The sequence below is a fragment of the Perca flavescens genome, chromosome 13 (assembly GCF_004354835.1).
Source record: "Perca flavescens isolate YP-PL-M2 chromosome 13, PFLA_1.0, whole genome shotgun sequence".
NCBI lineage: Eukaryota > Metazoa > Chordata > Actinopteri > Perciformes > Percidae > Perca > Perca flavescens.
In genome coordinates, this window is record NC_041343.1 from 1,377,649 (window position 1) to 1,405,535 (window position 27,887).

At 40.8% G+C, this 27,887-nt stretch overlaps 1 protein-coding gene across 4 annotated transcripts in view; it reads left to right on the top strand.

The window, feature by feature from the left end:
- amot (angiomotin) overlaps positions 1-27,887 on the top strand; it is a 138,700-nt gene that overhangs the window by 33,499 nt on the left and 77,314 nt on the right. For 2 of the 4 annotated variants that reach the window (XM_028595382.1, XM_028595381.1), the window contains exons 3-6: positions 5,080-5,140; positions 7,078-8,078; positions 22,526-23,081; positions 25,712-25,856. In XM_028595382.1, the coding sequence (XP_028451183.1) occupies positions 7,231-8,078; positions 22,526-23,081; positions 25,712-25,856 (1,549 nt within the window). In that variant the 5' untranslated portion in view covers positions 5,080-5,140; positions 7,078-7,230. Of the gene's footprint in view, positions 1-5,079; positions 5,141-7,077; positions 8,079-20,009; positions 20,044-22,525; positions 23,082-25,711; positions 25,857-27,887 lie in introns of those variants that run through there. The other 2 variants (XM_028595383.1, XM_028595384.1) reach the window with 2 other exon arrangements.

The window sequence follows — 27,887 nt, forward strand, 5'->3', positions numbered from 1 at the left end:
AAAGTATTTTATGTAATGCAGTGTAATCTTTATTTGTCATGCTATCTAAATGAAACAACTAGCCAGTGGTTCTCAAACGTTTTTACGCCACGTACCACCTCAGGAACATTAGGCACTCCAAGTAGGCCTACTACCATTATGGCTGACTGTAGTGTAGGCCTACCCTATTCAGCATTTAACATTATTTATTGACTGTTTTCAGCTGTAGCCAAGCTGTACTTTCTCCGTCCCGCTCCAACTGAATCCAAATTTCAGGTAACTCGGGTCATATCTCCTTACTGTTTTGCACTGTTTGCTGCTAGCAGGTGCAGTGGAGACTTCACTGCCACTTGAGCTCAGATCACTGTCATTCACTATAGTTTCAACAGGGCTGCTTAAAATATTCTCCTGCTGATCTGCACTTCTCTTACTAATAGTTTCAGGTTTGGAGCCACTATTGCAGTGTTTTTAAACCTTTCAATTTACCTCTGCTTACTATCTTCCATCCATCATGTAACTATTTACGGATGTATGCTATCTCCAGGGCTCGACATTAAGGCTTGTCCGCTTGTCCGGGACAAGTGGATTTTTTGTAGGGCAAGTGGAAGAGAAATTTACTTGCCCCACTGGACAAGTTAAAACTCAAACAAAATAAAATGCCATGTTAGTTCACGTTATGTGCCACTCATTACGTCTATGTTACCGATTTGAAACGATACATTTTTTCCGCTGCAATCCCGGGCAGCGGACCCAGCGGTAGTCGGTCAGCGGACTGCTAATGTTAGACCCAGCCCGCTGTTCAGCTCATTCTCTGTAAGCAATGCAGCATGAAAGCACGGCGAACCTGCCGGTGTTAGTTAGCTAACGTTAGCTTGCTAACTCCGCCTTAACGTTACCTCCTCGCCACATCGTTGACAGGAAACGAGAGACCCGGTGCTAATACGGCACCGGTGCCTTAACGACCGTTATCTACCGGACCGAATTGCAACGCAGATTTCGGTGCCACTGAAATGCCAGCGCTTCTCTCTGATGCTCCGAAAACGGATGAGAGAACCTAAACATCGCCGCATGTCACGCTAGTAAACACTACACTTGGCAGCAGGTAATGTTAACCTACGGTTAACTAGCAGCTAGAGTAAACACGGTTAAAATGCTGACAGCTAAACGGTATAAAAGTGTGTCTGTCTGTATTTCACTGGAGAGGAACGTATGACGTTGTAGTTGCTGTTGTCGGAAAAACACAGATGTTGCGTTCACTTGAAATTGGCCTCGCCATACTCCTGCTGCATTAAAAGTTGTTGTAAAATACCCTTTTCCAATCCAGTGGTCGTTTTTGCCGTTCTATAATGTCGTTTTTTTGTGCTCCTTTTTGAAACAAATAAATAACATGCGGATTAAATATCAGGTAATAATCAACTGTAAAGTAGCTACAGCTTTTAAAGGATCTCTAAATCAGCCTCTGCTGGGTAGAAATTAGTGAAATTGTATAAAAAAAAAAATAGTTAACACCAACATTTAGTGGCAAAATCCATTGTTATGTCTACAAAATTATTTTAGATATAGTATAAGTTCAAGTTTAAGTCACCACTACGTCTGGTCAAAATATTGACTTAGTATCTCAGAATATAAACTAAGAATCTCAAAGTATTGAGAAAATGTAAAATATTGCTTTAGAATCTCAATATATTAACTTCTGCACACTGGCGTGCAACATATTACTTTGTACTATGGAGTCTGGAGATCCTTTTTTCTTGTTGAATGGGAAATCTATTTCAATTTATGTAAAGTTTGTTTCTATTGTTTCAACTGAATTTTATTAATGCTGATAGTGTTTGGATGCTTTCAACGGTTTGCATTATTATATTATATGCATGCATTAGCAAAACAATTTTTTTTTTTTTATAAAATGATGACACTTTACCCGGACAAGTGACTTTTGTGCATGGACAAGTGAAACGTAAATGTACTTGTCCAAAGGACAAGTGCCTCAAAAAGTTAATGTCAAGCCCTGTATCTCCATTCATGAATTTATCTACGTAGCAGGCTAATATTGAAACAAAAATATTAGAGGTAAAAAAAATTATATTTAAAATTACATTTCACTGATCATAGTTTAAGCATTTTCATTCAAAATGTTGTATTTCTAAAAGTATTATTTTTTTTCAATTAATTAATTTAATTTATTAAATTATATCGGAGATGTCATCAGCATACCACCGGTGGAACGTGTATCGTATCATGGTTTGAGAACCAATGCACTAGTCAAAACAATGTCATTATGACAGGTATGTCATTTGCCATACCTGATAAAAACAAATGAATGTTAGGCCATTGGATTTAATTTTTAATTGTTAAGGCACAAGTTATATCTTAAAACACAACCCATGACATGTACTTTATCATCTTATATGAATAATACATTAAAGTGATGGTTCGGAGTAATTTCACCCTAGGGTCCTTTGCACCATGACCTCGAGCCAAACACCAGCCAAGAAGCTTTTTTCACCTGGGTCGAACATTGGGAGAGTTAGTGTAGAGTAGCGTTATCAGGTGAATAGCTTAGTGCAGGGGCTAATGGACCCACGTTTGTATCTCGTAAGTTACCACACTAATAATGCCCGAAATGTTACCAAACTTCTACACTACTACAAATGTTATGCACTCATAAAACGATGGATTGGAAGGTTTGTAAATACACCAGAAGTTTATGAACACTTGCCTGCTCTCTTCTGCTCTCTGTTGCTGCTGCTACCTGCAGTTAGACGAGTGCTTAGGGCCGTCTACAAATTACAACACCGAAAAGAGATACAACAAAAATATTTATTAATTTAACTCTTTTTTTTTTTTTTTTAAAGTAAGTGCTGTAGTATAACTAGCAGGAGACAAGTAGTAATTGAGGTAAGTTTGGAGACATTACCTTATTTAATCATTAAAAGCGCTCGTCTAACTACGGGTAGCAGCAGCAGCTAGTAGAAGAGAGCAGGCAAGTGTTCATTAATTTCTGGTGTACTTACAAACTTTCTAATCCATCGTTTTATGAGTGCATAACCTATTTGTACTAGTGTTTGGTATCATTTCGGGCATTATTAGTGGGGTAATTTACGAGATACAAACGTGGGTCCATTAGCCCCTACACTAAGCTATTCACCTGATAACGCTACTCTACGCTAACTCTCCCAATGTTCGACCCAGGTGAAAAAAGCTTCTGGGGGGGCGTTTGGCTCGATGTCATGGTGCAAAGGACCCTAGGGTGAAATTACTCCGAACCATCACTTTAAAGGTAACCTGTGGAGTTTTTGATCTCTTAGATTAATTTTAATAAGATGGTCCCTGATTTGTTAAAAAAAACATTTAAAAAACAAACATAATGCCTTAGGCCACGGCTGTTGTTGGCTTGGATATGTTATGTTTTCGGGTTGTTCTTCCTTCTTGAATGCGATATCTCAGGAACACCTTGAACTGATTAGAATTTGGTGGTCAAAGGTCAAGGTCGCTGTGACTTTACAAAACACATTTTTGCCCATAATGTAAGAATACATACACTAATTAGGACATAATTATGATACAAGTGTCTAATCGGATAACATGATAAAGTGATATTTTGTTTCCAAAATATCAGAGGTCAACGTCACTGAGATCTTAATGTTCTGTGTTTTCTGGCTATTTTTCAATGCCATTACTCAGTGACAGAAGTGGAGATTGTGACCATATTTTACATTTGTTGATACTGATATGTTGACACTAATCTTGAAACTGTGGGGGTGGTATAGGCTAGATCTTCTGTACTGCCAGGTTGAAGATGTGTGTAAAGCATCCACATTTTAGTATTTGGAGCTTTTTTGAAGCATTTTTTACTGTCATGGCTACAACTTTGTGTTCTATCCTGTTCCTCTGGTTGCTCACCACAAGCTCATGATTTTGCTGATATTGAGCTTCAGGTGATTGTCATTGCACCATGTAACAAAGCACTCTATCAGTCCTCTATACCTATGTGCTATACAAATAAAATTGACATTGAAATTGAATTACCGGTGCATGTAACGTTACATTGACTGTCAGTCCTTTAACCAAATAGCCAAAAATATCTGGTTGTTTAATTTGCATGCAAACATGTAGCATTTCCTGTGCCAGCTTCACAATAAAAGCCTCCCGCTGGTTCACCGATGTAAAGCTATGAAGAGCAGCAGGAAGATGATGGCTTTATTTCAGCACTTATTTCACAGCTCTGAAACGGCTGACAGGGATCAGTCACTTAAATATGTGAAAGTATAGACAGGAAAATTGTAGTAAAACCAATATTCAAACCACTCAGTGACAAAAGCAGTCTATTCAGAGCAGAACAGGGGTCTGTAATTATAGAGCTTTATCTGCGGTCAACAGCACCAACTCAGGTGTTGAACTGCCTGTAAACGGTGTTGCTAACCATCCCTAGACACAGAGGGACAGGAGGCAGGAGTATAATATGTACAATTTATTTACAACCTCAAATATTGTGATCAGGGAGTGAACTACAGCCAGACACGGGGAGTCCAGACAGGGGGTAGCCAGGAGTTGTGTGTGCCAGGGTGCTGTCCAGGAATAAACGGAGCAAAGCAAGGGCCCAGCTGAGAGGCAAAACCAACTCAGTGTTCTAGACTTTTATTATTAAAATATATTTATAAAACAGAGAAACTACTAAAATTTGATTTCTATTCAAAATGATTTGCTGCAGAACAATCTGTAGAAATATTTGAGCAGCTAAGCGGCCGGCCAACAGATGTGGCGGTGTAGATGAAAGCTTTTCAAAATGTCAAGAAGAAAAGTTGCGTATTGTATCTTTAAAATTTAATAAAAAATGTTTATCTATGTCTAATGGAAAGGTTTGTAATCTTGGGTTGTTGGTCTAGTTTTCTTGTTTTTTTGTGATATGATTTTTGTAAAGGTAACCAAAGTTAAAATTAGCTTTTGTGCATCTGAATTTTCACTACACAGCCCATTTTACCCTGTAAATACTTTTTTTTAAATTCTGTCTCATCCGCTTGTAGAGAATTGACCATTTGCTGACATCCCACCAAGGCTAACATTTTTCCTTTTGTCTTTTATGATTTTATTTACTTACAGATGTTTCGGAAAAAAGCATCTTCCTCCTTGAGAATGAGAAGAATAACAGAAAACGCTAGATGTAATAATTTCTTTCTTTACTCTGTAGAAAAAGGTGTAAAACAATGTAGTTGTTAACATACAGTGTTGTCAGAAGAAACCACACCAATATCAATGCACCCCCCCAGAAAAAAGCTAAACAAAATGTGAAAACAACTTAAATGTATAAAAATAAGTAAAATTACTTTTTTCACTTGTTTTTCAAGAATATAAAGAAGATGTTATATACAAGCATTTGGAGAAGAAAGGTGTGACTCAGAAAGAAATTATCCTCATTGAGTTGCATCTTCACAACAAATACATCCTAGGTGGTTTAAACTTTGACAACACTGGATGTGCAACTGAGAACACATTGCTTCTCTCTTTAACACTCTATGAACATTTCTTAGCTGTGAGAATTTCCAAATCATTGTGTTTTGTTTCCTTGCAAATGTGTATAATCCTTTTTTGTGTCATAGCCAGTGGTTACAATCTCATTAATTTCTATTAAAAAATATATTGTTTATGTCCTTTGTCCCTATAGGGGTGAAAAGGAGTCACTGTGATCCTGTGTGGCCCTCAGTGCTTTGATTCTGGGGTTCAAACACATGTAATCACTTAGTTAAAGTTAGTCCATACAGCCTGACTGAAAGCAGTGTGTTGTGACTGGGGTCATACAGTCATATTTTGGTTGAAAACAACATTAAGCTTTGCTGGTGACACTAAAACAAGCTGTCTTTGCCTGTAAAAACCTCTTGTTCAGACTAACTTTTCAGATTGGCCCTTGCATGATGGTACATTTGAATACTGAAATGAAAATTAATCAACAACAATTTTAATAAATGAATAACCTCATTTATTTAAAGCACAATGACAAGCTTATATAATTAGAAGGTTTGCTACTTTTCCCTATTTATATAATAAAAAAGTTTTGGACTGTTCGTTGGTCCTTCTAACCTGTGACACTTAAAGGTCCCATGGCATGAAAATTTCACTTTATGAGGTGTTTTAACATATTAATGTTAAAACACCCATGAGTTTCCCCAGCCTGCCTATGGTTCCCCATTGGCTAGAAATGGCGATAGGTGTAAATGAGGTCATAAGGAGCAAGGTTACCTCCCCTTTCTCTGCTTTGTCCGCCCAGAGAATTTGGCCCGCCCATGAGAAAGAGAGAGACATCATGGCTTGCAAACAAACAAAGTGGCAGTTGGTTAAGGCCACACCCCAACATCTACCTTGCCCCCCCCCCCCTCTAGTGGCTGTAATTCTCTACCAAGGCTGCATTTTGGGAAAAAGACTTTAGATACAGTATTAGGGGACCACTAAGGCATAAAAGCATCCAAAAAGCAGCATGTCATAGGACCTTTAAGATTATTCACGTATTTTGTAACATCATGTAATGTGTAGAAGTTTCTACTTTTGTCCTTCAACAAGCTAAACATTTTCAGTGTAAGCATATTACATTAGTACAATCCACAGGTACTGTAGCAATTGTTTAGTCATTAAATTACAGTAGTTTTAGTGCAAAGAGACCTTTTATCTTTTCAGTCAGTGGCCAAGTAATAATACTTAGGTTTAAAATCAGTTAATCTCTTCAGGTTCCAGTGGTTAACCTTTATATTTATATTCTTTGTGATTTGGGTTTGAGGCTTAAGGGTGTTGCTGATGGTTTGCCTCCTCTGGTTTTTCAGAAATTGTTCTTCCTCTAGTCTCCTTCTAAAATGGGAACAGGGATGGTGGTGGATGAACCATTTGCATATTTGACCTTAATGCTTTCTGTCCCTTTCTCTTTTGTCCTCTGTTCTTTCTTTGTATTTCTGCAATAACTTCCCTCTTTGTCTTTTCTGTCACTCTCTGTCACATTTTTTTTCTCTTTCCATTTGTTCACATTCTTCACCCTTATAAAACTCCCATCCCTTTGCAACACTGCCTCGTCCTCTCTTTCTCTGTCTTTCCACTTTCTCCTCCTCCTCCTCTCAGGGAGTATTGACCGTGGGCGAAGCTTGTCTTTCCATGAAGTGCGTGGCCAGTGTGAGGCAGAGATGAGGGCCGCAGCCGAGGAGTCGTCCACCAGCAGCAACAGTGTAGGAGGTGGCGGCAGCACCGTCCTGCAGCGCCTGCTGCAGGAAAAAAATGAACCGTAATTACGTGCTCCAACAGCAGCAACAACAACAAGGAAGTGGAGGGGTTTTTTCGGGACAGGGACATATATGCCCCTCTGATGATCACTCCATGACCCCCCACATTGCCCGGCAGGAGCCCCAGGGACAGGAGCTGCAGACGGACAATGGCCTGGAGAAGCTGGGCTCCACCAGAGTAGGAGGAGGGGGAGGAGGCAGTGGAGGGGTAGGGGGTTTAGGGTCTGGAGGTGGAGGAGGAGGCAACACTGGAGGTGCTGGGAGCAGCCAAGGGCAGTGCCCGAACCCCGAGGACCTCCCTACGTACGAAGAAGCCAAGGTGCAGTCACAATACTTCCGTGGCCATGGTCCTCCTCCTCAGGCTCAGCAGCAGAACAGCCAGCCCCAGCAGCCTCCTCTCCCTGGCTCAGTGGGCACTGCCTTCTACGTTACTGGGGTGACCAGCGCCAAGGTGCGTACTGAGGGTCGCCCCACGGTGCAGCGAGTGAGCGGCACAGGGAGAGTGCACCAGGATGATGGTCTAAAGGATCTGAAGCAAGGACACGTTCGCTCTCTCAGCGAACGACTTATGCAGCTGTCCCTGGCCACCAGTGGCGTGAAGGCCCATGCTCCTATCACCAGCGCCCCACTCTCACCCCAACTGCCCCCACCAGGGCCACCGGGCGACTACTACAAGTCGCAGCACCGGGGCCCGCCTCCAGACTACCCATTCAAAGGACTGGGCTCGCCTACCAAGCAACAGGAGCCTGGAGACCATTTTTACCAAGAGCAGAGAGGGAGGGAGCTCTCGAGGGAGGTTCCCCATGTCCGATACCAGCCCCCACCTGAGTACGGCTCATTCAGGTAAGGAACACAGCCCTGGCCAAGGAGGACCATGGCCATGAACACACAGCCTTTCAGCAGCACACATATACACTTAAAGATGCTTGAGTAATAAATAGTTATGACTATATTGTAAAAAAAATAATACTTTCACAGTGAATCAAACATTTACATGTAATTGATGACAAATTTGTGCTAAAAAATTTAGTAACATGTTTTGTATCGATGCTCCTGCAGCTTAATAATAAATTATCCTAAAATAGAGAGTTTAAAATGACAGAAAGTTCAAATTTGGTTCTGGTACCCAACGTTACCTTTTTTTGGTACAAAAAAATTATTTCAGTTGTAAAAATTATTCATTTCTCACTCACTGTAACTTTTATTCTTTTATTTGTATATTAATTTATTTTAGCCTGTTTTATTTTCATGGCCGTTTTTAATTGCTCTTTAACGTTTTATGTCACTTTGAAAGTGAGTAACTTTACATCTGAAGTGTTTAGAGCTCTATTTGTCCATTGTTTATTTCTAAAGAAACACAACAATGTATAAAAGGCTCCATTACCTTGTATCTCACGTTATGGCCCCATAGCAGCCGTTTTTGTAAAAATAGGCTAATGATTGTGTCATAACCACGCGACTTTCTGTTGCACGGTAAAGAAATTACTGTATAGTCAGGAGATGCTCGCAGGCAATTGGGGGGACGTGGAGGCATACAGTCAAGGGAGTAAATATTTCAGCAACGTTTTGATGGATTGGAAATACTTCGGTATGTGGCAAGTGAATTCATATGAAGTAATATTTATTCCCGAACAAACGGGCACAGCTACCAGAAGACTTACAACTTTCAGACAGGTTGCTCAAGTCACATCTACGTCGTCAAGCTCAGTTTAAGGCTGCGCAGCAGCTGTGCAGTACTCTCAGCCATCACCAAAGTGCTTCTAATTGACTTCACTGGTCTCCGTCGAAGTATATGGTGTCGCTGTGTCCATTTCTTTCACTGTATATGACGCACACTCACGTACCGAAACTTGGCATCGTTTGATTTAAAGTGAATCGGTCCTCAGCAGTACCGACGTAATTCGGTCGGTACCCAAAAAAGTACAGAGTTTGTTTCCCAACCCTAAGCAGCTATTACTGGGGTTGAACCATGCTATAGCACAATATGTCTGTGTGTGCATTCAACAAATTAAAGGGGTGATAGAATGCAAAACCGATTTTACCCTGTCATAGTTGAATAACGACAGTTCGGTGGGTAAATAGGACATACATAGAAGCTCAAAGTCCCACTGATACCCCTTTACTATGAAAATTTCATATTTTGAAACTGCCGCTGAAAACGGGCGAATCCCAACAAAGCTGGAAGTTGACGTCAACCTCCCAAAAACCGGAACCTTTGTCAGCCCATGGGTGTATTAAGAGAACGGTCACGCCCCAACATTTACATAGGCTACACAACTGACCTGAGATCAGGTAGTCTTCCGAATCTAGGTCGCGCAGATCTCTGCTATTCCATTACAAAATTCACTTCTGAAACTTTTTTATGCGAGAAATCAACTACGTAAGGCTCAAATATGGGCCATTTTACGAAAATGGATGGCTAATTGCAAATTTTGTCCAACTGTGTGTCGGAATTCAGCTGCCGGTGCTGCCTGTGTTGCTGCCTTGCCGCCCGACCTGCCTTCCTTCACACACCCCGGCCTGCTCTGAGGTACTTGGAGCTCCGTCACGACTGGCAGCCCACAGCACTCCATACCCGCGCAAAGTCACAGTTTTTTGGATAATGGACTACTAAACGCTGGTGCTCTGACAGAGCTCCAGGGCCTGCAGCTCCCCTCTTCCTGCTAGCTAAATGCCCGGTGTGTGTGAGTGAGAGCACGGTCAGCGAGCTTGTTACGCCAGCAATCTGTTACCACAGGTTCCAGTTAATCTTTTAATGTGTGTAATTATAATGTGTTGAGTTATTTAAACAAACGATTGGGGAAATAAACGCCGCTTGTCCGCGAGTCTCATTGATAGAGCCTGCGGCTGGATGTAGCTCTATCAATGAGAGCTAGCTCCTCCTAGAATTCCTCTGAAATTCACAAAAATTCATTAATTTGAAATCGGACACCGTTGTTAGCTTTATAAGACATTTAGGGAGATGTTGTATAAGTGGCGTGATGAAATTCAAACTGTAAATATACAGAAATTACGGCAAAAATGAAGCTAACTATTTGTGATTTGCAGCTAGCCACACGTAGCTAGGATTGAAGGGACAGTCATAGATAACGAAACCCCTAATCTTCACAAAAATTCATTAACTTGAAATCGGACACTGTTGTTAGCTTTATAAGACCTTTAGAGATATGTTGTATAAGTGGCGTGACAAAATTCAAACTGTAAATATAGCTAGTTATGCTGACAGCCAGCCAAGATTAACTGGAACTGTTGTAAGAGATTGCTGGTGTAACCGAGCACCGTTAGCCTTTACAACAACAATGCTGCTTCACTACACTTGTTAGATAATGTTTTATTACAGAGTTCTCTGTTGATATGTGTTTGTCGCTGTGTGCTCTTGGTGGGAAACGAATGTAAACAAAGTTGTGTGCAGATCCCCTCAAGGCCAGGCTGATGTTAGAAGTCCCTCGAGTGGACAGAACATGTAACAACAACCACATGCACAATGTTTTCCTCTGAAGTAAGTCAGCAGTAGGCTATACAGTGCAGTTGCATATTAAATGCTTTTGTAAGATATTTTAGGGTATAATGGTTCTGGAGAGAGCTGCAAGCAGTAATACCACAGGCCAAGCAATCGGCCCGTTCTAAACAGGCACATTTTGAACGGGCACTATACTAGTTGACATGAAGCAGTGAAAAAATGCAATATGGTCCAGCTGCGACCTGTAGCCGCTAGCCGCTCACGACACGCCCCTTGTTTTCTTGCCTTCAAAATAAAAGCCCGTTTTCTAAAGTTCTTTGCAAGAAGTGGAGGAAGAGGAGGATGAAGAAGATATTGGTGACAGGAGGAAGGAAATAACAGGATTATTTGGCAATGGGGAAGAAACAGGGGACAATGCCTTTGTTAAGATCAGTAAACAAAAGGACATGACAATGTAACAAATACTCAAAAAGTGATGGGCTGCAGTTTGTAGGCCTCCAGAGCAGCGTGTTTGACACACTGCAGAACAGCACAGAGGCACTACATAAGGTATAATCACCTTGCTTGTTCACTCTGTACACCTCTGACTTCAGATTTAATTGTGAGTCATAATGCCTCCATCAGTTCTTTTACAACTCCCTGTGTGTGGCGATTGCTGGCAATTATCTTTTCATAATCATTTCTTTGGTCAAATGAATGTTTCCCTTGGCCTGACTGTCGTACAACCATTATACCCTAAACAAACTCATCCTAAAATTCCAAAAAGTAAATGCTGTTACTGATTTTCATTGGATGGCGTCATCCCAGAATAAAGTTTCACCTCGTAAACAGAGCTGCCAACTCTCACGCATTGGCCGTGAGACACACGCATTTGATTGGTTTCACACGCTCACACACCACACCCCCGATTTCTCACACTGAAGTGTCAACCTGGTCGCAAAATTATGAATCCTACTATGGTCACGCCAAGACCCGCCCTACAAAGCAGCTTGATTGGCTGGGGTTAGGCATTTCACATCGAGTGGTTAAGGTTAAGATAGCTGATTGGTCTGGAGATAGGACCTCTAGCTACATGTAAGCATGGACGTCTGGCCAATAGTAGTGTGTGAATGCTATTGATGGGCAGGTCTTGGCGTGGCCATAGTGGAAATAAATGTTGCAACCCGGTCGGTAAAATGCCTAAGATGAGTTTATCTATAGATCTACCTGGTTGAGCCGCTCGTGATCAACTAGTTATGCTTTCAGAGAGGGTGAGGAGCGCTCCCTGTCTGTGGAATTTTTTAACATTTCTTCACGAGCCATCCCAGGCGCATTTCCCCGGCTTCAGGTATGCTATGATTATTACAGACCCGTCCGTCGCTTTGTGTCCACTCTCTTTGTAAAAATAGAGGTGAGCAGCGTGGCTGTTAAGTTTAGCAACTTCAGTTAATTGTAGTGGACTCGCTCTGCTGTGGGCAGTGACGCGTTGCATCCGTGCTCTACCTCCGATGAAGAGCAGCATACAGCCACCTCTAAACTTTGTCAGAGACCAGAGACCCAAATGGGCCTCTGTGTCTGTCAGACGGTCTGAATGAGATACTACCATATCAGCAGAGCAATAACATGCACAGCAGACTATATTACAACTCTCCAAATGTAAGAGAACACAGATGGGAGGAGTGATATTTTGAATGCGCACAAAGTTTTAAACATGAGCAGAAATCTGATGTAACACATCTGAGCTATTGAAGTCCAGGGGTTTATAAATGAATTAAAATGAATTAATGTATGATTCACATGAATAAGTGCCAGATGCACATTTAAAGAGATTTACTTCCCCAACAAAAGACGAGGGAAGAGTAAATTGTTGACTCAGCAGAGATGAGGTTAAATTAGAAAAAGTTGATCTAATAGACTAGAGAATAGTTGAAAGTAAACCCTGAGGGCCTTATTTTTCTATATTTTCAATTGTTTCCAGCATAAATTGATGTAGAAAAGGGTAGAAATAGGTACATAAAAATCCAGTGTTTAATGCTCAAAATTATGTCCCCTCACAAAATCTGGAAACTAAACCTATGCCATTTGATTGCCAGGCCATGCAGCTGTGACTGGTCCATATGTTTGTGCTTCTCTAACCTCTGTGAATCTCTAAATGTAACTAATTAAATGTTTCATAAAATGGATGCATGGGCACAGAGGATGAGGGCCAAACATTATTGGGCCTTGGCACAAAAAAAGTTTAAGAAAGGCTGTGATATGACACATGCACAAAATGAGCCATGCTGTGTCTTTTGTCTTGCTGGTGGTATTGTTCAGTCTATTTTCTGCTGGACCTTGTGGTGGGGAAAGATCTTGATTGAAGAATGAATTTCCCTCACTGCCTAACCTAATGAGGTTTGGTCTTTGGCCACCAACCCCCTGGTACCCAAAAAATGGTTATTTCTATTTATTTAGTTTTAAAGGATTAGAATGTATGTAAATCAGTGGTTCTCATTTTTTAGAATTTCAGTGGTCCTAGTAGATCCCTTTGGTAGACCAATGTTAATTTAACTTTGGGTCCCTGGTCCCTACACTGAGAACCACTAGTGTGTGTGTGTGTGTTTGTGTGTGTGTGTGTGTGTGTGTGTGTTGTAGTAGTAGTAAAGAGAGAGAAGGGGAGAAGGAAGTTTGTGTGAGGTGGACCTGGTCACCACAGACCCAAATCTTCTCAGCTGTTGCTACGGTCGTACTGTCTCTTCATGTGGCACATTATGTTTGGCACATTGTATGGGTCACTTCTTATATCATAACAAGGTACGATGTGTAATCACGTGATGACTGATTATCATTAATGTAAATGATAAATACCCTAATACCTGTTGATACTACAACAATGCAAAGTTTGCACATATCATGTAAGACTCGATTTCTCCATTTCTTTGCAAAAAACTCTCCAGAAAGTGCCATTTAATGGTTTATTTTAAAAAGAAATCCCGGGGGGGCATACCCCCGGACCCCCCTAGGGAGAACCCCCCCACATAACAAAAATCAGAGTTTAAACCCTGACAGTAATTATGTTGAATGAGCCAAAGAATTTGGCTTTGTACGCAGCAAAATTTGTGTTCGCCCCACCAAATCTCACTCCAAGGTTTTGGGGAAAGTTGCCAGCTCTGCGTAAAGTTTTCACCTTGTAAAGTCAGTATTTCATCTGCATTTACCCTTTGCATTTATGACTAATGGTTGCTTCTAGCACTGATAATGTAGGAATTGAACCTCATTCTGCAGCTGCACTCATTGTAAGTTCATCAAGTAGAGTTAGCTTAACTCTGACAGGCTAAGCTAACGTTAGCATACATACTTTTGCCGCGTTAAGCTACAAAACCCACCCTGTTAACTATAAGCCATCATCAACCTGACATCGATAGCTGTACATAGTAATATTAATTTTAAACAAGCCGTAATGGGCTAAATAACTATTATCAGTAGCATACCTGGTACTTCCCGGTATTCGTTGCCGCCCTCACTGGCAAGATGAAGCTGACGCTGTACCTTATTATCTGAAAGTCAGAAGTGGCGTGAGCAGCCAAAGGGGGCATTGCATGAGCAGCCACAGGGGGCGTGGCGTGAGCGGCTGCAGGCCGCACTGGACCCTTATCAAAAAATTAGCAACACAAGGGAGCATACTTGAGCAATATATACGTGGGAATTTTCCAATAGAGATTATTAATAAATTAGCACTTGTTCTATAGCAATCATGTTAAAATCCTTTTTAGTGCCATAATAAACATTTATGGGTTAGGGTTATATGCTTTTGCTATTTAGTTTGTGTCTTCATCACAAGTCAGCTTAGTGGTTTCCACAGCAAGTACAGGACCACACAACGCATCTTTAAAATTAAGTGGGAAAATGAGAAAAGTGCTGAACTGAAATGGACACAATGAGGTTCATGTGGAGTTCCATTGTTCAGTGAGAGGTAAATGCTGCCTTGAGGTTTGTTCCCACAAAGACAAAATGATTACAAAAAATGATTATAACAGAATGCTTTTAGTTTTCTTGACAAGCAAGTTGGAAATAATAAAAACAAACATTTAAAAAAATAAGATGTTAAAACTTGTCATGGTTTCCCAATTGTGTTTTTCAAAATGGTGGGAAGGAATCCTGTTGGGCCCGTTTCTTTTTACCCCAGAGGATCCAGAATCAAACAGCCACGAGTACTGTAGAATTTTAATCATCCGGCAGGATGAGTCAGGACATGATCTGCTTGGCTTTGATGGCATTCCTTTGAGGGCTATAATGTTTGCTCTGCAAAAACAAGTCTAGCTCAGAGAGCAAGAAAACAGCAGGTGAATCAGACTGGGCTTAAGATCTGTCAAGAATTAAACACAGTAGCAGTTAAATCTTTGCTTTCACTGTTTTAAATGCTCACTGTTGGACCATCTTTCCTGAGACACAAGAAACATTGCGTAGAACCATTGTTATTTAAAAAATATGTATGGTAAAACTTTATTTGAAGGGGTGTGCATAAGACAACATGATACCGTCATAACTATGAAGGAGTCTTTTTGAATGTTAATGACGTGATTTGGTAAATTATGACACTTTTAATATAAAGTTAGCGTTATTTGAGATGTTTTTGTTATGAAAACTTGACATTAACGGAGACAATCTCTGTGTCATAACAACTGGACATCAAGCAAGACAATATAACCTGTCAATGTCTTTGTTATGAGAACTTGACATTAACCTACACAACATAACCTGTCATAAATATGTCATGGCAGGCCTAATCAAACAATCAAACTTTAAGAAAAGTGTGTGTTAACATCACATTGAACTGTTATTTAGTGTTGTTTTTTTTCATTGGCTGTCATGCATGCGTGGAGTTTGCGGGGGGGCAGGGGGAGCACTTCCCCCCCCTGGTAGCTGAAACGGGTAATTGCATTGTTTCAAAAATTAGTGGAATAACTACTTCTGACATAACCAGATATTTTATAAATACTTTAAAAACACAAAACAACTAAATGGGGATAGGTAATACATCTGATTTCATATACTGCTTTAGTAAAAATAATATTTTTTCAGGGCTCTGTCTCTCACCTGAGACCATTGTCGACGCATATGCAGGACGCAAAAAACAATAATTTGTTGCACTAGTCGGGACATCTTACCGTGCCAACGTTACAATAAAGGTTGCCTAAATGCCATGTATATAAATTTGCTGTCAGCTTACTAATTGAATGCGCGTTTTGTGCAGATTTGGACTTTGATACGTTTTATTCCACTTTGTTTAAATGGCAAAGTTCACCTCGTTCACCTGTTTGGAGCTGACTGGTGAATGTGACGCGCGTATAGGCCTTGCTGGATACACCGTGACTCTGTTTGTGAATCTACTGATCGCTGTGGATGACTTGTTTTCATGTCATTGGATCACGGCAAAATACTGATCTTTTTTCTTAACGTGTCTTAATGTTTTATGGTGCGATTGCGCTTGGTTTCTGCGTTTGGAGAGGCATCTCAACAGACTGGAGGTCCAACACTGATTGTTCACTGTTAGCCTACATGTTAGTTGAATTTAAGTGTCGGGGCATTCTGCCACCGTCTGTCTATTGTGCTCCAACACAGCCGTGCCCACGGGCGTCAGTTTGGTTTGAAATGTGCTGGGGACAGAGACGCATTCGGAGGTACATTTCCAGAAGTGCTGGGTACAATGACGCATACGTTTTCTTCTCTTTCGCGCAGGTCAGGTTTAATGTATGTAAACAATGACCAATGATGACCAAATTTCTCTCTAATATTGCTCCTCATAACCACGGAAAACTGTCAAAAAATAGAACCCAAAGTCCAATTATTATGGACGTTATCTGACATTTAGCGTTTCTGCTTCACATTTTCAGCAGGGCAGCGGAGCGGATTTTGGTTGACTCCCAACGGTTCTCATGGGCTTTATAAGTCCTAACATGAAAAAGCTTAACGTGGTTTAATATACCTAAACAACGATCAATCATCAACACATTTATGGTTTGATTTTTTGACAGTTTTCAGTGGTTATGAGGAGCAATATGAGAGAAATTTGGTAATCATTGTTTAGGTACAAGCTTTTTTCTCGCCATAGCCTGTCAAGTTCTTTTGACAGGCATAAGTGTTCATTTCAAGATATGGCCATAATAAATTTGGTGAAAGTTGTTGAGGTACATTAAACCACGTTAAGCTTTTTCACGTTAAGCAGAACAGGCAGCGTTGTGAACAGAGAAGCGTACAGCCTGCGCAGCAGCAGAGCGGCTGTGTCTGCCCTGTGGGGACAGAGATTGTTGTGGATGTTTTGCATCTGTCGCTCAAGAATTATATGCGTTATGGACTTCTTTTTTTAACTAAATTGAGCTCGAGGTTTTAAATTGTTACAATGTAAATTCAAATCTGCTTAAAAAAATAAACCTATGTTTATTTAGCATGTTTGTTTTGTCCATATGTGATCGTGCTGTGTTCCCCAGGTCTCAGTTGCTACAATGAGTTTTTTTTTTTTTTTTTTTTTGCCCCCTGGCTCGAATGTCAAACTCCGCCTATGCTGTCATGAGACCATTATAATTGTGCCATGAATGTTTTGATTTCACCTTCAAATGCTTATATAACAGTGTCATGAATAATTCACTTGACCTCAAGTAAAGTGGAGCCATTTGGGCTTGTCAAGTTATAAGACCAGTTTGACGACCGGAAATGCTGTACCAAGGCGATTTAATGAGTTTTGGACAGATAATATTAGCTAAAGGCTAACGTTACTTGTTGTTAAAGTAACCGCTAAATGTAGTCAGCTGCCGTTAGCTAGCTCAGTTAGCTGTATACCTTGTCCAATTAGCCGACACAGCACCGGGGAGCAAAGAGCCAAACCCTGAAACCGTCTCGTTAGTTTATTCCCTGTCATAAAACTGGCCCGTAAGTCTCAGAGGTTGTTTTTGGTCCCGATCAGGCTAGCGCTTTAGCTGACTCGGAGTAGCCCGCATGGCAGAATGAATTGAATGATCGCTCCGCTGCCTGTGTACGCACTTTCAGCGCTATTAGCTTCTGTAAACGCTAATCAATATCCACCATGTGTCAAGTCCCTCCCCAGACTCTAATTGGCTAGTACTCGTTGCCTTTGATGGTAAGATTGGTTATGTGCATTCATTAGGAGTGAGATTGGTAAGGGTAAGAATACAGTGTAAGCCAATCAGAGACAGATTAGGATGGGAAATGTCTCCTCCATCCTTGGGAAATGCTTACCGTTAATTGAGCAGTGAACATGGACGAATGGGACCAAACACAGCCTCCGAGACTTAACAAAGGAGGCCAGTTTTACAACATGGAATACACTACCAAGAGGTTTTTTTATTGCTAATTGAACAAGCTGTACAGATAACCGAGCTAACTAGCTAACGGCAGCTAGTTAAAGTTAGCAGTTAGCTTTACTTTAGCAACAAGTAATGTTAGCCTATAGCTAATTATCTGTCAAACTCATTAAATCACCTCTATACTGCATTCACTGTCATCAAACTGGTCTGTTAACTTTTATAACATCTTAATGACTAGTCCAAATGGTTCTTTACTTGAGGTCAAGGGAATTATTCATGACACCGTTATGAAAGCATTTGAAGGTGAAATAAAACTTCATGACAAGTCCAAACTGTTTCACTTTACTTGAGGTCAAGGAAAAATATTCATGACACAATTATAATGGTCTTGACAGCCAATGTAAAAACCAACCACTTTAAGACAGTTCAATGTGATGTTAACACATGAAGCTAAATAGTTTCTTAAAGTTTGATCATTAGGCCTGCCATGCAATATTTATGACTATGACGGTAATGTCAAGTTGTCTTAACAAAAACATTGACAAATTACATTGTCTTGCTTAATGTATGCTAAATTGTTATGACACAGAAATTGTCTTTGTTAATGTCAAGTTGTCATAACAAAAACATCTCAAATATTGCTAACTTCACATTAAAAGTGTCATAATTTACTGAATGACACTTAATGACAACAGTCATGAACATTCAAAAAGACTCATGTTCATGATAGGTCATGCAAGTCTTATGTACACCCCTTCAAATAAAGTGTTACCAAACATATTGGCGAATGATCATTTTTAAACTTAAAACAAATGTATTTGATGAGGATGCGTTAAATGTGGCTATTAAAGAATTGTAATTAATAACTCGAAAATTCTGCAAGAAATTTTGACAGTGTGCCTACTACTTGGTGCACATCCGAATAACACTGGATAACAGTAAATCTGCTGTTTGACACGGCCTACAGTAAGGAGTCTCCATGATAGGAGGAGTTTGTGTTTGGTTGTTCAGAATTTCTGAGAAACTATTCAAACTTTAAAATGTTCCACATTTTTCATACATTCAGGGTAGTATTCAACTTTCAAATCACATTAATACTTTTAAAAATATTTAACCTTCTTTGAGGCTTTGTAAAAAAAGCACTTCTGACATTTTTATATTAGTGTGTTTTGGAGAGAATGTTCAGACTCAGAGTAGGGGATCCAACTGACATTTTTACTTTGCTATACCATCCAGTTTTAACTCTTAACAATGTGCTTAGGGAAGCAAACAGACTTTCACATGAGGCACAGTGAGCTTCCAACTGTGTGTCCACCAACTGTGACACTGCCTCCTGTATTAAATCATACAAGAAAAACCAGTAGTATTAAGTATTAAAGATTAAGCGATAGGAGTTAGGGTTTTTTGAGCTAGAAGCAGGACTATCAAAGGTGCGCTAGAGCCTCGTCTCTGTGAAAACAGCTGTGGTGTTAGGGATGGGCATGATTACGATCGATAATTGATTATTAAGAATTTTGCCGATGACGTTAATTTGTTGTCGATTAAACTAATACTGGTTGCGTTGCGTACTGTGAGTCTTGAAGCAATTAAATTAATTTCACAGTGTGGCGGTAATATTTGACTCCATACTCAGTTACCTGGCTGCGAGTTTCCGTTTTGATTTCAAAAGTAATCATGAAGAGGACACGGCGAAGTGTGGTGTGGGACCATTTAGATTGTTTTTTTTTTAAACGACTTAGTTCACTGCAAACACGGAGATGCCGTGCATAAGTACAACACGGCCACGACTCACATGATGTAGCCTACCACTAAACAAAGTGCATCCGAGCCTGGTTATGTCAGTGGTGGCCGCGGTGCATCCTGCTCTGTCTCAACCTAGCATAAACTCGGCATTAGCACGGAGGAGCTGCGATGCACAACGAGCAGAGAAAATTACCCAAGGGACCTGCAAGTTCATTGACATGGATAATGGAACCAGCATATCACATTTCGTCACAACGTACCATCATCAGACTGGTAGAAACTCACCACGAAGAAGAACAAATAAGGTTCCCAAGTTAGCGCGGAGGTAGGCAACCTGTGCTTCCCGGCAACGCAGCTTTTTTCGGCAGCTGGACTGACGGTCACCAGGTAGCGGTCGCGTCTGACCACAGATCATGTCAACATGCTTATCTTTCTCAACAAAGATCAGTGGACTGGTGCAGAAGTTGTATGTGAGTTAGCCTACTAGTTATTTTTTATTAGGCTTTGTCCCGTGCCTTGGATAGTTTTGAGTTACATTTTGTTTAAGAACGCCGGCTCGCAGCTGCAGGTTCTGCTGCTTCAGAGCACCGCATCGCAGCACATCTATAATCTATATCTATAATCTATATCTATAACCTCCAGTTTAACTGCCACAAGTTGTTCTTCTTGTAATTAAGATCTCATCAAGGGAAAAACACGCTGTATTTTTGTATTTTCATTGCATTTTTAATTTATAAAAAGTTAAATAAATAATGAATTTTAATATAAAAATATTAATGATTAATCGATAGTCGATCGTTAATTCTCCCGATGATCGACGAAGAAAATTTAATCGAATGTCCATCCCTAGTTGGTGTTGAGGCCTGAAGTCAGTTAGGAGTCAGTCAGTTGGTCACTTAGTCCATCATAATAACACCTCTTCTCCTTTCTTCATCTCCTCCTCCCCTCCTCCTTTTTTCCTCTCCTCTTCTTGTCCTCTCCTTTTCTTCTCCTCCTATGGCAGTACATGTTGCTAAAGTGATTTGCACACTGAAGAAGTAGAGGAGGAGACTGTATGTTTGACAGGTCAAAAATGTCCATTTAAAGATGATTATACCTCTGAAGTTTGTTCTTTAATTAAAAAAAACAGATTTTTTTTTCGTTGTTTTTATCGGCAGGTAGGAACAGAGCCAAAAGTTTAAGTCCGGTGGATTCCATAGTTACATGTCTGCGACCAGCACAAATGTTCCTACATTTTGACGAACCATGATGTATGAAGAGTGAAAACTGTAGGGGAGATAGCAATTTGTTTGGAAAAATGTCAGAGAATCTTACTGCAACTTCCCCCTCTGTCCTCCGCTCTGGCTCTCAACATTCTGTCCCGATACACACACATTGGAAAATCTGTAACGGTCTGAAAACTGGACGATACATAAACCGTGCTTGATATCGGAATGCCCATTCAGCCCAATAAAGGCCAAAGTCTTTAGAAGAAAGACTTGGGTTAAAACTTTTAATTATTTTTCTACATTAAAGTATGGCGAATAAGTATGGCCCCAAATAGGGGTTGTTTTGAGCTACAGTGGGGCAAAAAAGTATTTAGTCAGCCACCAATTGTGCAAGTTCTCCCACTTAAAAAGATGAGAGAGGCCTGTAATTTTCATCATAGGTACACTTCAACTATGAGAGACAAAATGAGAAAACAAAATCCAGAAAATCACATTGTAGGATTTTTAATGAATTTATTAAAATGTAATTATTATTAAAAAATCTTACGAAGCCACTCCTTTGTTTGCCTGGGTGATGTGTTTGGGATCATTGTCATGCTGAAAGACCCAGCCACGTTTCATCTTTAATGCCCTTGCTGATGGAAGGAGGTTCATTCTTTCCTTTACACGGATCAGTCGTCCTGGTCCCTTTGCAGAAAAACAGCCCCAAAGCATGATGTTTCCACCCCCATGCTTCACAGTAGGTATAGTGTTCTTTGGATGCAACTCAGCATTCTTTCTCCTCCAAACACGACAAGTTGAGTTTTTACCAAAAAGTTCTATTTTGGTTTCATCTAACCATATGGCATTCTCCCAATCCTCTTCTGGATCATCCAAATGCTCTCTAGCAAACTTCAGACGGGCCTGGACATGTACTGGCTTAAGCAGGGGGACACGTCTTTTAGTTTAGGAAAAACTGGGAGGAGGACTAGTGTTTAATTAGGGCCCGAGCGCCGACAGCGGCGAAGGCCCTATTGAAACTGAAGGAATTATTTTCTGGTAGAGTCTTATGTGAGGTATCAATAAACTCAGCAGAGACAAAATCTTTTTTATTGTTAATGGTTTCGCCCGCCCCCTATACTTTGGCCACGCTCCCTTTCACAGCTAATGAACCCTATGACGTAGAGTCTTGTGTGAGGTATTGTTGAAATCAGCAGCGAGTTCCCTTTTCATTGCTGACGATTTGCGGTGTCTGAGTGCCGCGCAAATGCACGGTCGCAAGGAGCGGTGTCCGCCGGTAACCTCGACGCATGCAGAGGCGTGAGGGCCGTTCCATCGGTGCTCGCAGCTTTAATTAGTTTAGACTTCGTAATTCTTGCAAGCTTGAAGCATATGAATATGGACATTTTTCATGCATGAAATAGCAGATTTCATGGTAAAAAAAAGAATAATAATATCCGCAAATACAAGAGGAGAGCTGCCCAGCCCCTAATAAATGAAATAAACAACCAGTCAGCCTATAACACCTAAAAAAAATAGTGTTATGTCTTATGATTATGTACATAAACACTACATATCCTGTACAACAACCGTGTAATCAGTCAGCTGATCTCTCCTCAGGTCCAGTAAGGAGGGTTCGGTCCACTTCCAGAGGCCCCTTCATCAGCACAGTCCCACCTCCTCTGTTACCTCCATGGGATCCTTGTCCCGCACCCAGTCCTCAACCCTAAGCAGCATGCTCAGCGTCTCCCATCCGTCCTTCCCTCACCAGCACCCACAGAGTCAGGGTGAGCCCTTTCCTAGCATGGGGCCCCGCAGTATGCAGGGTCCCTACCAGCCAGGGGCGCCCTTCACCCTGGGGCCTATTCACCCACCACCAAGAGGTCACATTTTCCCTCATGACCCCTATGGCTCCACTTCAAGGATGCACCATCAGCAGCACCATCAGTATCAACAACAACAGCAGCAGCAGCAGCAGTTCCAAGAACCTCCCCAGCCCCAACCGCCAGTACAGGCTGGACATTTTCCCCATCCGCACTCCTACTCCCACCTGCAGGGGGAGCCTTTTGCTATGATGGTGCGCGCGAACCAGATGGTGGATGTGCTAACGGAGGAGAACAGGATGCTAAGGCAGGAGATGGAGGCTTGCCGTGAGAAAGTCACCAAGTTGCACAAGGTAACATGTACTGGTGAAAAGCTATAAGGATAGGTAAAATGTGTTTGTCTATCTTAAAACAATACTGACGTACCCATATGTACACTGTATTTAATAAAATAAAATGTTATTTATAGTGTCAAATGATAACAGAAGTCATCTCAGGACACTTTAGAGGTCTAGACCACGCTAAAATTTACAGAGACACAGCAGTTCCCCCCCCAAGAGCAAGCCTTTGGTGCAACAGTGGTGAGGAAAAACCTTTAAAAGTCCCATGGCATGACAATTTCACTTTATGAGGTTTTTTAACATTAATATGCCCAGCCTGCCTATGGTCCCCCAGTGGCTAGAAATGGCGATAGGTGTAAACCGAGCCCTGGGTATCCTGCTCTGCCTTTGAGAAAATGAAATCTCAGATGGGCCGATCTGGAATCTTACCTCCCCTTTCTCTGCTTTGCCCGCCCAGAGAATTTGGCCCACCCATGAGAGAGCGACATCATGGCTTTCGTTTGAAATGTGGCCTTGACCAACTGCCACTTTGCTTGTTTGAGCAAAGTGGCAGTTGGTCAAGGCCACACCCCCACTCTCCACCTTAGTGCCCTATATTTAGAGAGCGTGGCCAACTAGGGAATCGATTGTTCTGAGCATACCGTTCTGCGATTGGTTCCGAGGTGGTCATGTGTTTCATGGACTCCATGTTGGATACCAACATTCATCTGATTCCCATTGACATAGTGCAGGGAATAGTGGAAAAATGTAATATATTATTTAAAAAATGACATAAATCACTGAGAAAATGCCCAACCGTTGTGCGTTTGGCTGCAATGAAAGACAGGGAAGCTGCAAAAGATTTCACAAGTCCCCCCTGTGAAGCAAAAAGGCAAAAAGTATGGGAGCTGTTCATTATTGTGTGAGGTAAATGTCAACATAGGACCTTTTTTTTGTTATGTTACACACAAAGCTAGCAATAGTTAGCCTGTATGCTAGTGGACATTAGAAAGGTAAACACTGCTCAGTGACTTATTAACACTACATGGGCATTTTTTAGAGGCCCATTTACGATATTGAAGGTAAATATGCACTGGAAAATTTCCGTAAGGGCCTTTTACGTTGATAATAATATGCCTGTTTAAGGTGAAAATAAGCGATTTATTTCAAGATAGCATATTTGCCCCATAGGGTTACAATGTAGAGTCATCTGACGTTTGTATCCAATATGGCGCCCATGATTTGAGTTGGCCACACTCTCTAAATATAGGGCACTACTCCACCTTGCCCCCCCTCTCTCCTCCTCAATAGCTACAGACACAGAAATGGCACATACTAAGGAAAGCTCATTGTGGGACTGGCTCTATTGGCTGTAATTCTGCACCAAGGCTGAATTTTGGGAAAGAGACTTCAGATACAGTATTAGGGGACCACTAAGGTCTATATAAAAGCATCCAAAGAGCACCATGTCATGGGACCTTTAAACAGGCAGAAACCTCGAACAGAACCTGACTCTTGGTGGGCAGCCATCTGCCACGACTTGGGGAGAGAGAGAGAGAGAGAGAGAGAGGGAGAGGGAGAGGGAGGGAGAGAGAGAGAGAGAGAGAGAGAGAAATATGACTCATAATTATAGTATTGGGTATAATGGAATGGTATGATGAACAGTGGCAATTATATTAACAGTAAAGATTATAATTAATTATGACTAGTTATAATAGCAGTAGCAGTGCATGGTGCCCAAACTATAAGCTTTATCAAAGAGGAGAGTTTTAAGCTTATTCTTAAATATGAACACGGTGTCTGCCTCCTGAACAGAAGCTGCAGCATTCTGGAGCCACTGTAGAGTCTTTTAGGGGTGGGGGAAAAAATCGATACAGCATAGTATCGCAATATTTTCCGTGGCAATACTGTATTGATAAACGTGTATCGATACAGTATCGATACAGTATTGCCACGGAAAATATTGCGATACTATGCTGTATCGATCTTTTATTATATATGTGTTGGTCAGTTTGTCTGCTTGACAATCCCATTTTGCAGCAATAAAATTGAAGTGAGATGAACAAATAGAGAAATTAATCTTTTTAGATAAAACAGATGTTGACAAAGTTTTCTTTTGGGGACATAATTTGAAATTGGGAAAGATTTGAAGTTGGAAAAAAGGTAATAAATTGCAATATATTGCAGAATATTGCAATATTTTTAAAATCGCAATAATATTGTATCGTGACATAAGTATTGTGATGATATCGTATCGTGAGGCCTCTGGTGATTCCCACCCCTAGAGTCTTTAGGGACCTATTAGCCCAGCCTCGAAGTGACAAATGCATGGACTAGTTTTTCTGCATTGTTTTGAGACAGGATGTGCCTAATTTTTGCAATGTTATGCAAGTGAAAAAAGGCAGTTCTTGAAGTTGGTTTTAAGTAGGTGTTCAATGATATTTCCTTAATTGCTGCTCCTGTTTGTCCACCGTTTTACATATGTTAAAGATAAGTTTAAGGTGAAACTCAGGCTGTAAAAACAGTGGATGGGTGAGGCCAGGTTTGACCCATGTCAGTAGTTGGATGTGAAATATTCAGCTGAGAAATAAGCACATTTGCATAACAGTTTGATGCATCTCCTTTACTCATTCTGTCTTCATTCCTCCTGTTTCTGTGGGCAGTTGGAAACAGAGATCCAGCTGGTGTCAGAGGCATATGAAAACCTTGCCAAGTCCTCCTCTAAGAGGGAGGCCCTGGAGAAAACCATGAGGAACAAGCTGGAGCTGGAGGTGCGCCGGCTGCACGACTTCAACAGGGATCTCCGAGGTGTGAAAGCAGGGAGGTGCAATAATCATGCAATAATAATGCAATTCTTCTGCAACCGATTGCAAATTCAACATATCAGATTTCTGAACTACCTTACCACCTAACACAGTGAACTGGTTGGGTCCATGCCCCTTTCCAGGGCTTTGCTGTCATCTATTGGCCAGATGTTGCCATGTCTTTTTGGGCACACTATGGGCTGAACATGGCTGCTAAGATAACCGTGGCTGCCGCAGATCCTTAACATGTTACTTGCTGTGTATAGAACGAACAACTATAACGAAAGAAAGAAAAGCACAACTATGTAAGAAAGTACAGATACTTCCGACTTAGTGACCCATGTACAGAAGGTCCACCTCTGCTAGCCACCCAAGATTTCCATGTGCAGATGACAGTCATAACACTAATAGTTATTGTGGTGATGTGACAGAAAAAGAGTATCCAGATCATCTAAATGTCTGGGCCCAAAACTTTCTGATGTTAAGACAGTAGCGCAAGTTTCCTAGGTTGTTAAAAAGAATTCCCTACCAAGTGTCTCTCTTTGACTACCCACTCATTAAGATTCAAGAGATTCAAGATTCAATACTTTGTTGCCATACAACTCAGTGCAAGTTGCTAGGAATTTGTTTCAGTGTGCTCATGACAGGACATCAACACAATACATCAACAAAAAACATAGAGCTAATATATACACATATGGTATCCCACATGGGATCACACTTAACACAGGCAGATAAAAATAAAGGCAGATAAAAGAGGGGACACCAATCACTACATACCTGGATGACAGTCCAGGAGGCTAAAATAACAGTTAAAACGCGATTATGCGATCGCATAATTCAATGCATAATCAGCCAAAGTCTGCATATTTATGCGGAGGCCGCATTTTTTTAAATACGCCGCCTTTTCGCCGCATAAATTGCTGATTTCCGCGCAAAATATGCAGGGCTTGCATGATTTCATAATCCCCGCATTTTCGTTGCAAAAAGGTCACACAATATATCTTATATCACTTTTTGTTCTCTTTTTCATCAAATCATTTGCAAGTTTCTGCAATTTTTGCAAGTTCCCGAAATTATTGCAAGTTCCCCGCAATTTCATCACATAAAATTGCATAAATATCCCGCATATGCCATCGCATTTTTTAAGAAAACATGCCACATAATCAAAGATTTTTGCCCGCAACAATCACAAAAAAATTCTGCATTTTTCTGGAAGGACTGTTTAAAGTGACACATTGCATAGGGATGCATAGCGCAAATCCACAACTTTGCAATAAATAGCTAAAATACCGCTAGTATGGGTGGCATAAAAAGTAATATTAGAAAACCGATGTGAAGAGATGTACAATTTATACAGGCACCTTCATGAGGTGCTTGTACAGAGATGGAGAGCTGTTTAGAGATTTAATGGCTCTGCAGTATGTGCTGTTGAGAAAGCGGGAGGAGAAGTGTCAGTGGTTTCACTGAAAATTATGTAATAGAAGGTCTTAAAACATCTGCTCAGCCTTATATACAGGTACATTAGAAGAAAAAATACAAGAAAATAATTTAAAAGAAATTACGCGTTTGTTTTTCTTTTCCACCCATCAAGGTGATATTTAAAGTGAAATGTCACCTTTTAACCTAAAATGTTTAATCTAACTGATTTACATTAGCCTACAAATAATGTGTGCCAGCATAATACACCCTCATTTCAGAAACTCTAGTCCAACAAATTTCCACCGGCCTCCTAGAGACAAACTAAGGGGTTAAAACAACAGAATCAGATCTTCAACTGTATAAACAAGGACAAGTAGTAACAATACTGTTTATGCCTTAAGTGGCTACGAGCTGCTCCATAACAGTGTAGTACACTGCTTGTCCATATTATGCTTATGTTCCAGCAGCATTGTCCGTATATAGTTTAATAAAAATATTAAAAAAGTAGATCCGTAAAGCTGTCTTTATAATGGTTATGTGGCCCAACTTTAATGCCTACAATGAACTTACTCTACACCTCGAGTTAGACGGATAAAGTCTGCTTGTAATCTGT